The following is a 12,113-nucleotide window of genomic DNA, read 5'->3' as shown; positions in this document are numbered from 1 at the left end:
CTTGTGTCAAAGCAAGGCAGGAGGATGCCATGTCTCTTTGAAACAGCTCGCCCGTCCCCTTGCCACTCGGATACGAGGAGCAGGGCTGGTGCTGCGTGCCTTTGGGAGAACGGAGGTGCTGTGTGACATGGCCAAAGCCACGTTTTGTTTCTGGTCTCAGAGAAATCCCCCAACGCAACCCGCAGCTGGCAGCGTGGCCGGGAGGGGGATGCAGCAACGGCACACACCACGCAGCTCAGCCTCTGGTGTGCGAAGGACACTTCACCCTTTCTAAAGGTTTCTGCCTAACACTGCACCCACATCAGTGAAACGAGCCCTATTTTGAAAAGCAGCAAAGATGCTGCAAACCCAGCTGGAAATAAAGGGGATGTCAGCACCAAACTGGTCACAGACCACATTTTCAAAGGCATTTGGAGTCCCCGAGAGGCCCAAAAAGCAGCCAGAGGGGTCAAAATATGCCTGCACCCGCTGAACCCAGTGACAAATTTGGAAGGCACCAGGCCTGTTTGAAAATCACAACCAATTTACCTCGGAAAAACTGCCCCTTAGCCCCTTTACACTCCACATATTACTTGTTTCTCTAAAGAACATTGGAAACGCCATCAGAAAACAAACCTGTTGATAGCGCCCGTGCAGATGGACACTGCTGCTTTCCCTGTACGCTGGCCTGGAGCGGGGATTTCTGGCTTATTTCTGCTTTTACAACACACTGCGCCGCAGGAGCTGGTGCAGGTTTACTCACCTGCACCGTACGTCGTGGCCAACATGATCGAGGAGACCCACGCGATCTCGCTATAGGACGTGCCAAAGAAACCCTGGATTTCTTTGAAGAAGATGGCTACGCCTTTGGGGAAGGCGTATGCGAAGCCGATAGAAACGAAAGCGCCGAAGACCACCGCCCAGCCCCAGCCGCCGTCCGGCGGGCCGGGGGCTCGCCCCACGTTAGCGGAGGGTGGCATGGCCAAGCTGTGCTAGCAGCCCAGCACTCCTCAGGAAACCCTGAAACACAAAGTGCAAAGGTGCAGAGTCAGTCCCGGAGATGCTGCTCCCCCGGATCCCCGGGGGATGCAGCGACAGCATCGCCCCAAAGCACCTTCAAGGCAGTCAGTTATTTCTAACGTCGCACCCCACCCCTGCCGTTCTGCGTTGCCGTTTAATGCAAAGAGCGTCAGCTATATGTAACAGTGCGTCCTGGCTCCGTGCTGGGGCCGGGAGGAGCGCGGGATGGTGCCAGAAGTGCCCCGTGGAAGGGGATAGATTAGAAACGGCGGCTCCGACCCGCTGCACCGCCCCCGGGCCCGCTCCGCAAGGCAGGCTGGGCTGCAGCCCCCGGACACCCGTGGGTTCCCGCACCCCCCACGCGGTAGCACCCACCTGCGGGACCCCGGTGCCGGCGCGACCGCTGGGCCCCCCCGCGGCCGCCGGGACGGGACGGGACAGGGCGGGGGAGCCGCCCGCACCGCCCCACGCGGGACCGGCCCGCCTCCCACCGCGCCCCGCCCGACGGGGGGCACAGACCAAACCTCCTCCCCGTTTTACATGCCCTTCTGCTTTTCCCTTTGCCCCCCCCCCCCCGCAAGCTGGGGCGCTGCAGGAGCCATCCCCAGCACCCAGCCACCCCGCGGGTGTTAATTAAACCATCCTCGGGTATTTTCGTGGAAATTTTCTGTCCTCCCCCCTATGCTTCCCCCAGCATCCCAGCACTTTTCTCCTCCTAATGAAGTCAGAGGCCGCTCTCCTGTCCCCGTACCACTACATCACTGCAGACTTGTGCAGCGTCCGCCTGTTTGTGTTCACCCATTCGCTGTATATTCTAGTTTCAATGTTGAAGTCCATTTGGAGAAACGTTAGCAGTATTTGCTTTTGCTGGAAAGTTGCAGTTTTGCTACCAGACGGGCATCTTGCTCAACCTTGCAACACACCCCCCCCCCCCAGCTTAAGTAACAGTCCCACAGGTCCTGGAGGAATTCAGCAACGTGCCCTCCTGGCCCCAGTTTTGGGGAAATTCATATGGAGATGGCAGGTGAGTGTCAGCGCCTTGTCACTTCCCACTCTGCCTCCAGCCTCCCAGGAGATGGAGACCTTCTTTCCTGCATGTGTAACCATGAAGATTGGGGTAGGATTTGGGCAGATTTTACAAATCATTTTGGCAAAAGACATTTTGCCTGCAAATCAATTACACTACCTGCCTTGCAAATGTGGCCCTTTCCTCCCGGTTCCCCTCCCCTAAGCAGAGCTTCCATTCCCCTTTGGCTTCTCTCTATTTTAAGCTCAGACCAACTCTTGCCTAATCTCTTACAAAGCTTTATTCAGTCTGTTTTCAAAAAAGATAACCTAACACTCAAAACCCAAGTCACACTAGTTAGGTGCATGGAAATCAGCACCTAACAATGGGTTTAAAATCTACATTTAAACACCGCTGCTGTTTGCATTTTTCTTTCCTCCTCTTTTTGAGCCGAATGCCCCCTGCACAGCGATGATGTCGCAGGGGGGTCTCCCCCTCCCGCTTTGCCTGAGACAGGAGGGCTCTGCCTGCCCATACCCTCAGCATGGGGATGGCGGGGGCTTTTCTCAGATAGTCTGGGAAAAAGCAAATCCCTGCACTCGCAAGGGGCTCTGTAAGGCTTTGCTGCTGCCCCATCTCACACCCTTCTGGGCCTGTACACAGCTCTTCCCTCCCCAAGGAACAGGGAGACAAAGCTTGCTGGTCCAGGCTGGTGTTTCTTCTCTAATTTTGAACTAACAACACGATTTTAACAGCTGTACCACTTTTGTTTCAGGTACAAATATGTCAATCTCTGATGAAATGAGAAGGAGCTCCTCTCCTCCCTATTTCCACTCTCTCTCCAACATTCCCAAAATGGACCCCATGTCACTGTAAATCCCATTTTTCTACATACGGAATTAAGCAATAATGGAGAGGGGGAAAAAAAAATCAGTGCCTTGCTCAGTAATTTTCCTGGCACAGTTAATCTAGAGCTTTAAAGATCTCCTTACAACACGTCTGTGAGATGTTTTATTACCACTATTTCTTTCTTCCTATAAAACTGAGTAAACTTAAAACGACCAGAAGACCTTTACTCTCAGGTGCAGGGTCACAGTGTGATGACCTGGAGAGTTTTGTTTTGGTACAGCCCAGACCCACTTTATGGGCCATACGGATACCTGCTTTTACTGCATCGCTCGTACGATGTACAGTCCTGCATGCACGAAGGCACAGGGCGCAGTGGTGGGCAGTCTGCCATCACAGGAGATAATTAAAGTCTCTCCAGTATGAAAACTCTGTCTGCAGCTGAACAAGGGGATGGCCAAGGGGTCTGAGCTGTTTTCCTCTATTTTCCTGCAGAGGGATGAGGGTTTGGATTAATGGAGTTGTCCTAATAAACGGGAATGAAGTTTGTTTCAGCAGCTGATTTCTGTGTCCTGCCAAAGATAAAAAATTGGACCAAATCTAAATAAACAGACCTGAAACTGAACTTGGGCATATCCTTAGCAGCAGTGTGGAAGGCAGGGAGGGCAGATGGAAACCCCCGGCAGCAGAGGGATGAAGAAGCAGGTACTACTCCAGCCATCACCTCAGCTAGAACACGGGAGTTTTCTTCTGCAGAAATCCTAAATTTGGTGTCAAGTTAAAGAATGTCTTCTGCAGCAAACGCTGGCATGACACCTTCTGGGCAAACGTTCACAGAAACTGGTGGCAAACTCAAAACTGCAGCAGGAAACCAGTTGCAGCAGGAGATGTTGGGGGCAAACAAGTGATTTCTAAAGATGTCTGAAAACAATTAGTCTTTGCCCTCACGTTGCTGCTCTGAAGAGATGTTCACAAGCAAAGCACAACAGCCAGAGGGTGGGACTGACAGTATGAATCCTGTGCTCACTAGGTCAAAAAGGACTTCCTAGCAATTTAGGGAGACTTGGGCTCATCTCACGGTAGCTGCCTACACGAGTGCTCCCCCATCCATTTTGGGAGCACAGGCTTCCCCGGGGCCGGGCTCTGCTTACTCATCCACAGACAGCAGAAGCTTCCTGGAGGGCAGGTTTTTTAATTTGCTGGCAAGCAGCAACAAAATTGATTAAAATTGCAAAATACCTTTTCAAATTACTCATTTCCCTATTGCAGTCCTCCATGTAAATAAGCGACTCCTATTGCATTCCCTGCGCTCCACTCCAGGGCTGTTGAAAGAAAAGGGGCAAGGGGGGAAAAGGGGCTGGGAGCAAGGCAGAGTCTGAAACTCTTCTTCCCTCCCCAAAAGGGCTCGTATTCCAATCTTTGCAAAGCTTTCCATGACAGTTCTCATAGATATTTTAAGTCATGATTTTTAAATCAAATGAACTCATATCCTTCACTTGAAAGCCCAAAGTTTGATGAATGATATTTGAAATATAAGGTCATCAAGAAAAAAAGTGACTAGTGTTGACAACTCGAGTGTTTTTTCTTTTTGTGGGGAAAAAAAAAAAAGAAAGAAAAGAAAAAAACTGGGCTCCCCTGAGAATGGAAGGCATTTCTATTTATTCTCAGTGGACCACTTTGGTATTTGGAAAGAATTTTGTTCGAAGCCTTTTACGCAAGGCATTTTATTGCAGCCAAAGGTAGGAGCTACAACTCTATAACCCTAACAGTGTTTTTCTTTCATTGAGTCTTTGAAAGTCAATTAAAGGCTTTAGAAATTGCTTCCATGTTAAAAAAAAAAAAAAAAATCCATACCTAGCTCTGCTGCATGAAAACAGCAGCGGGTAAGCAAGCACCTAAAGAGGTAACTGCACTTCTTTAAAGCGCCTGTGATTCTCCCTCTCATGACATACCCGCATTTCTCAAAACTACTCCATTGTCATTTTCCATTTGCTCATAAAAACATCAGCAGTGAAATCCAATCCGTAACCACTGTTAAAATGAGCTTCTGAATTAAAGAATGAGATTATAAACAGAGATTGTCTGCAAAAATGAAGGGCTGGACCCTGTGGCCCAAGATGTGATATCATTACTTTCCTCAGTGCAATCTGTCTTAGGAGAGAGATATCCCAGTCCTCTGAAAATAGGCACACACATTTTTGTTCCTAATAATATTCTTAACTTTTTCCCAGGGATCAATCCATACTAATATAGATTATTACTTGGGAAAAGGTTTGAATTCAGCAAAATTCTTGGCTCTGGACCCCAACCAGATGTAATCACACCCTGCAAGCCTGGGGACAGATCAACTGCCTGGCGAGTGCAGAATTACCCTTATCCCCCTGTGCTCTGCTCACTGCTGAGCGTGACCGGGCTGATACAACACATTCCTCAGTGTTTAGCCACAAGACCTCCAGCGTTCGGGGATTTACCACTAATATTTTCATGCTCAAGGTTTTAATTAAAGGGAACCTAACTCTGCCCAGCAGTTCCTGGGGCATCGAGCAGCAGGAGGGATGCGGGCAGCACCCCACCAACATGGCACCCACACGTGCTCCAAAAGGGGCACACGGGTCAAGCATGGTCAATCCTCATCCCTTGACATCCCTGCAGCTGTTTTGGGAAGACCTTTCATTTGCACACAGCCTCTTTGCGGCTGCGTAAGATGCTCTGCTGCGGGCAGAGCCACCAGCCCCACGCGTCCCTGCACCCGGAGGTGGGGTGACACCGCGCAAAGCTGAGGCACATCGCTGCCGGCAACCACCAGGATGCTGGCAGAGCCCCATGGCTCTGCTTTCCACCAACTAATGTTTTACAAGAGGGTCAAGGAGAGGTCAAAACAGAAAGTTATGAAATGCCAAACTTGTTTTTTGCTAAACCCCACTATTAAAAGCACAGGGGCCAGGCAGGCAGAGGGATTCATACAACAGCAGACCTCTTAGATGGCTCCAGCCCTGCATCTATGCTGTCAAACCAGCCATGTGCATGAAGCATCGCTGCTGGACATGCTGGTTTCCTGGAGATGATAAAATAAACCGAGCAGTGACATCACTTCTTCTGTTTTTCCCCTGTTGCAGCAGTTTAATCAGCAGCCCAAACCAAAACATTTGTGTTGGTAAAAAGATGGCTACAATTAATCTAAATCTAATAACTGGAATGTTCTCACTGGGGAATTAAAACAAATTATTCCTTTGCTATTGCATCTTCGTCTCATTTACATTTTAATCCCGGCAGGATCTTCCTCTGTTATATTTGGAAAGTGACTGCATAGAAAGGGAAAAACAACACGGTTGAAGTACTCAAAGATGCATCGAGAATTTAGCTATTAACTTTTATGGCAGAAGTCTGGCTATGACAAGCCTTGAATGATTGAAAATTAGGACAAATACTGTGGTTTTTTTCCAAACGCCGCTGAATGCAGGGCCTGGTGGCATTTCGGATTGTGCACACAAACACGGGCGAACAAATAGCTGGGGCACAAGGTTTTGTTGAAGGTGTAATTACACATTAGCCAGAGCAGAGCAGGTCACTCTTTGATTTGTACCGAAAGTAAAGGGGATTCTTTACTGCAGGACACTGTGAGAAGAGGGAACCCTCTGCCTTCCACCCCGTGCTCCTCCACTCCCAGACTCAAGCCTTGTTTTACCATAGGATAGTGAGTTCATACCTTTTTGCTCAAGGTAAACACGTAGTGAATAAAGGCACTTTAGTGTTGTCAAAGTAAAATCAGTACTATATCCCATCTTATTCTGGTTTGCCTTACCTACTTTGCCTGCTTGTTCTTATTTTGAAGCAAAAGCACACCAAAAAATAAAGGACCTACATTTCTGTCCTGTCAAGGATGGGAAGTCCAGGTAAACATGAACTGTGTTACACAGGTACCACTCTGCAGATCCCCAGTGCTGTCACAGAGTAGCTGATCCCACCAGGGACACTTGGTTACACCCGCGACAGAGACCGCGGCTTCCTCCACCCCAGAGCATCTTCTGCCACTTTCAGCCAATTTAGACAGAGTCACTGCATAATCTCAATTTTACCTGAAATAATAATTTTCCTGTGATCCTGTGCATTTCTTCACTTAGGAAGATGTGAAATAACAGTAACGTACTAGAAAGGCATCAACTACCTAAATCTTTGGAGTTGTTTCCAAGGGCAGTGTTTGCCCCTGCCTTGCACTACCCCAACACGTATTCCACACAATCTTAGACCTGTTTGCTTATGATGATATTTTACTACATTTTTTCACCTTAAATGAATTTAGCTGATCTCCACAAGGTCATAGCTTGCAAACAGAGAGATAGATTCTGCGTGGTAGATGTACACACATACCCCCGCCACGTACTGCAGCCCAAGCATGTGAGCTTGGGGTCACCTCCACTGAGCCCACAGGTCTCCTGTGGCTTCTGATGGAGATACCCTTGTGAGAGTTTCCTTACACATTTCAGTGAAAAGGAACCAGGTTAGCAAAAATCTGCAGCTTAGATTGTCAAAACGAGTCCAATGAACTGTGACTGCAGGGTCTGAACACATCCAGCCCCTCCACAAGCACCTTCTCCAAGGCATGGCCCTAAGCAGCTGTGGCACAGCTGAGTCCAGAAAACCACTGCTGTCTCCAGCCCATCTCCGAGGCTGTCCTGCCACAAATAAACTCTTAAGTAGTTGTCAACATAAAAGAGGATCACCTGCCTCAGGGCTGCCTGAATAACACTTTGACAAGGTGGAGAGCTTTAGATCTCATTAAACCCTCCTGATGTGTGAGAGAGGAGAGATGTTACAGGGCCACCACAAAGAGCGATTCCCACTCCAGAACAGCAATAAGCTGGAACTGCACAATGTTGGCGGAGCCTGAATTGAGGGTCAGCGGCTTGGGGACAGAGGGACATCACACCAGTTTGTTTGCAGATCATAGTACTCTGACCCATTATATAATGCAGGTATTTTCCCAAAACATTAACCCCACCTCAACCAAGTTTTAAGGAATAGGAGGGATAGTCAATTAAAGCTACAGAAAACTATCATAAAGAGGCAGCTGGGGCTTTGTTGGGGTTTTTTGCCCCATGACATAAAACTGTTGTGACAAGTGATCGTAACTCCATGAGGGCTTCTGCTCTTGGTGTGAGTTCCCCCAAGAAATCTTCCTCTAGGACTGCAGCATTCTGGGAGCAGTTACTGCTGTTTGCTGCATACATGTAGGGCACCTTTGATTTGCTTCAAGGACAAGGATGCACCGAGCAGAAGCCAATCTTGGCTGACACCACACAGCTCTTGTCACCAGTGGGGCTGCTAGACACTGCAGGAGAGCTGGTGGGAAGCAGGATGGCAGGATCTAGTCTGCAACCACTCTGCATGTAACGAACTCCTCTTCATGGAGTGGAGGAAACCCAGCAACCTCCTTCATCACCTTTCAAATTCAGTAAATGCTGGCATACAGAAACAAGAAACAGAATCAGACATGGGAAGACATTAGTTCATGCGTCATGTGGTGCGGAGAGCTGTGTCTAACATCACTCGAGGGTGATCAGCCCTCTGTGCCCTTAACACAGGGTGAGGCAATACATGATATTACTGTAGGTAAACTCAGCTGGGGTCCTGCGCCTGCATTTTCTGTGTTGCTTTGGCCTTCTGGCTGACTGTTATCCAGCAGATCAAGCATGATGCTTTAGTATTAACTTTCAAGGTCTCACACAGATTGTTCCTTAGGAGCTTGTTGAACTTTTGACACTGTACATCCATGTTACCCCACAAGATCAAAAAGAGGAGACTTTTGGTCCAAGTGTAGTATTTGCTCAAGCTTGCTGTAATCCCGGATTTACAGACTGACCTTCCCAAGAGCCCCCTAAGTGCCACAGAAATGACTCCTCGTAAGACAGGCTTCAAAGATGCACCTATTATCTAGGTCATGTTTATAGGGCACTCCATCACTTAACATTCCTGGAGACCTTTGTGAAACCGAGTGTTTACAGACACAGAATTAATTTCTAAAATTTCATTCAGTTCTCAGCCCCCTTTTCCCATTTCAGCCGTTCTGGGTGCTGAAATTTGCCAAGCTTCTAGCACTATAGATCAGCAAATCAAACTTTGCAGCTGAAAGATGAAATCCTGGCTCCACTAAAGGTGATGGCAAGATGCCTGCTGACTTCAGCGCAGCCAAAGTTTCACCCAGAAATTATATTCAATGTTTGTTGAAGGTTTTGTTTTTCTGGGGTTTTTAAAATTCCTTTAGTGCAAAGAAACACATTCTGTCTTAAACAACTACTTTGTATACACTTAGCTGCAGCATTTCTGAATATTCTAAAACTAAATTGGGGTATAATGGATCTCCTGCATACCCTCAGCCACTCTGGGCAGGCTTTGCTGGTGCTTTCCTCCTCCCCCTAACACAGCGTACAGCTTCAGTGGATGCTACAGAATTGCTCTAGATTTATGCTGGTGTAGCTGAAAGGAAGATCAAACTGAGTATTCAATTACTTATGCACTCAAAGATATTTATTCCCTGAGATGAAACTCCTAAATCTGTTATTGCCATTCCCTCTTCCATTACTATTAGCATTCTGCTGCTTTCAGATCTATGGAGATGTCAACACCATTTACTGGAAACAACAACTGAAAGATGAGAACATGACAGGGAAATGTTTAGAATTATTAATCATTCACAAGAACAGAGGAGGTAATTGATCTTCCTTAATTCTAGAAGAGTCTATAGTCATTACACAGGGATTCTTCCTAAGACTTTCTTTTCAAGATCTATTTCTTTCATAATTTTTTTCTTTTTTTTTTTTTAACCCAGATGCTACAGTGATTTAAAAATTAAGTGAGGTCAAGAGCAACAGCTACCACACTGCAGGACAGACCCCCAGAAAGGAAAGGTGCTCTTGCAGCAATGAACACAGGTGTTTGTGAAAACACCAGGAAAGGTGGGACAGGACCCCCCCCTGCCAGCAATGAGTTCTTAGCCCAAACTCTGTGGGCTGAAAAGAAAAAGTCATCTTGCTTCACAGCATCTCATATTTTCTCGCTTACGCAGACACCTCCTGTTGTTACACGCAGCATCTGGGAAAGTCAGGTGCTTGCACACGCGGCTGTAGTTTATAATGATAGCTCTGCAGCATTAAGATTTCATAAAAGTCTGCATTTAAAGATGGGAAGATCAAGGATGGAAACCACAAGTTTTATACTGTAACAGCTTCTTTCCCCATCAAGATCACTGACAGCAGTTCCCTTGCTGTACTCTGCTCTGTATCTTCATCCAGGTGTCGAGGGCCCTGGCTGAGGGAATGGGGACAATGAAAAGCCAGAAATCTCAACCAGCCTGAGACATGTCTAATGTTCGGTGCTCAGTTTCAGACACCCAATTTTCAGAGGGCCCTGAAGAGCCACCCTGAGGAAATGAGCCCTCTAACAGCCCGAATCTCTCTTGGGTCTCTCGCTCAGACTCCGTTAGTCCTTATCAGCTCCTGACACGAAACCACCAGGGCCAAACAGCGGGCACAGGATGCACATTCATTGCTTCAAGGGCAAATAGGTGCTCAGTAGAGTTGCTGAACTAATAACTCTGAAAGTGAACCCTTCTGTCCATCTGCAGCAGAGACTGTAGCCCAAAGAGCCCGACGAAGCCTCCTCGCTGCCCGGCTGATCCACTCCAGCCAGACCTGAAAAGGCTCTTTCTGCAAGCAGGGAAGCAACTCATCCCTCGCACCTCTCAGGTCATGCACATCCCGAACCCCGAGCGTGCCAGCCAGCCCCGGTGGGTTAGCGACCTCAGTACCTGCCTGCTGGGAACAGGCTGAGACCAGCTGCTGGCTCGGTGGCAGCAGGAGTCTCCCTTCACAAGGGCTGGATTTAAATCAATAAGTAAAAAGTCACTTGCTCCCATGCCAGCTTTCCAAGGCACGCAGTCATCTTGGGAATCACATGCTCAATAACAGTAGGTGTGAGCTGCCAAAAGAGGAAAGACGCAGGTTGTCCATGGAGTCACAGGCATTGCCCGGGGCACTGACAGAACAACATGTATCACTGTCCCGAGCACCAGGTGAGCCTTACAGAAATGTTCTCCTTCACCTTAATCCATCTCATATCAGATGACAAAACAGCTCTTTTTTTATTGCCACGTAAAACCAGTTCCTAAAGTACCTGAGATGAGTATGTGTGATTTCTGTACGTAGGGTGTACCCTGATGTTTGTACTGCGCGACCCAGGAAGCCTCCAAACCGCACCGTCCTCAGAGCGAGGGGGTACCGAGAGGACCCCTCCACCTACAACTGTTTACAATAGTCTTTCCCTAAGCGTGTGTCACTGACCTCGTTTGAGGAAGAATACGGGTTTGGGTAGATGTGAGTTGGTGTGGTTATTCTTGTGTTCTTAAGTGTTAATCCTTTTAAGTTTCATCCTTGCAAAACCAGCTGAGAGCAAGCAAGAGCCTGCTAAGAGCCCAGCAGTAACCTCCAGCAGCTGCACCTCACAGGCATCAGCAACCTAAAAGCAAGATGGTCCTCTACTAACCATTAACAGCAAGATACATACCAGCTACTCAGATCAAAGTGGCAGACTGATACCCGGCATCAGTATCTGAGGCAAACATCCCTCTGAGAATATCCACTTGGTGATTTCATTATGAGGACAAGCACAACCCACAACCTTTGCACAACAGCAACTTTTGCAGCTGAGGTGCAAGTATTCAGTGCATGTTTTAACTTGGAGTAACCAGCGGGCACTTTTGTCCTTTCAGAAAGATTCTGCAGAGAGCAATCTAAAACATCATCCCTTAATAAATGACATGCAGCAAGATTTTGGCAACAGAATTACAGAATATTTAAAAACATATTTACATACTATCTCAAGATTCACATGCACATATACTATGAATATTCATGAGCAAAACTTCAGGTTTTGAGTTTCCAGCATCTTCTGTACAATCTTAAGGTCACGAAATACATTTTTTGTTTCAAAAAGAAAGCCAAAAATATGAACAGAACAAAAGATGCAATACTAAATATGCTGAAATAACTGTCCAATACTCAAATAATTCCAGCATGGCCAAGCCTCCATCACACATAGCAAGATTTCTGGTAAAATAACAAGAATTAGTGACATCACATACGTTGTCAATATAATATTCAGCAGTACTGGTTTTCTGTTTCGCCGATGTACATCATCAGAAAACAGAATGCCAAACTTGCAGAGAGCGCTTTCCAAAGAGTTTCTTAAAGGAATACATTCTCCCCTC

The 12,113-nt window shown here is 47.4% G+C and overlaps 1 protein-coding gene across 4 annotated transcripts in view; it reads right to left on the bottom strand.

Annotated features, from left to right (window-relative positions):
* LOC104635531 (monocarboxylate transporter 2) overlaps positions 1–12,113 on the bottom strand; it is a 46,842-nt gene that overhangs the window by 28,809 nt on the left and 5,920 nt on the right. The window contains exons 1-2 of one of the 4 annotated variants that reach the window (XM_075762391.1): positions 1,375–1,446; positions 743–999 (exon numbers count right to left, since the gene is read on the bottom strand). The exons of the other annotated variants lie outside the window; for them this stretch is intronic. Coding sequence (XP_075618506.1) covers positions 743–959 — 217 coding nt within the window. The 5' untranslated portion in view covers positions 960–999; positions 1,375–1,446. Of the gene's footprint in view, positions 1–742; positions 1,000–1,374; positions 1,447–12,113 lie in introns of those variants that run through there. 4 annotated transcript variants of the gene reach the window in all.

Source organism: Balearica regulorum, chromosome 10 (assembly GCF_011004875.1).
Source record: "Balearica regulorum gibbericeps isolate bBalReg1 chromosome 10, bBalReg1.pri, whole genome shotgun sequence".
Taxonomy (NCBI): Eukaryota; Metazoa; Chordata; class Aves; order Gruiformes; family Gruidae; genus Balearica; species Balearica regulorum.
The sequence above is the reverse complement of the archived record's forward strand: the minus strand, read 5'-3'. Positions and strand labels throughout refer to the sequence as shown.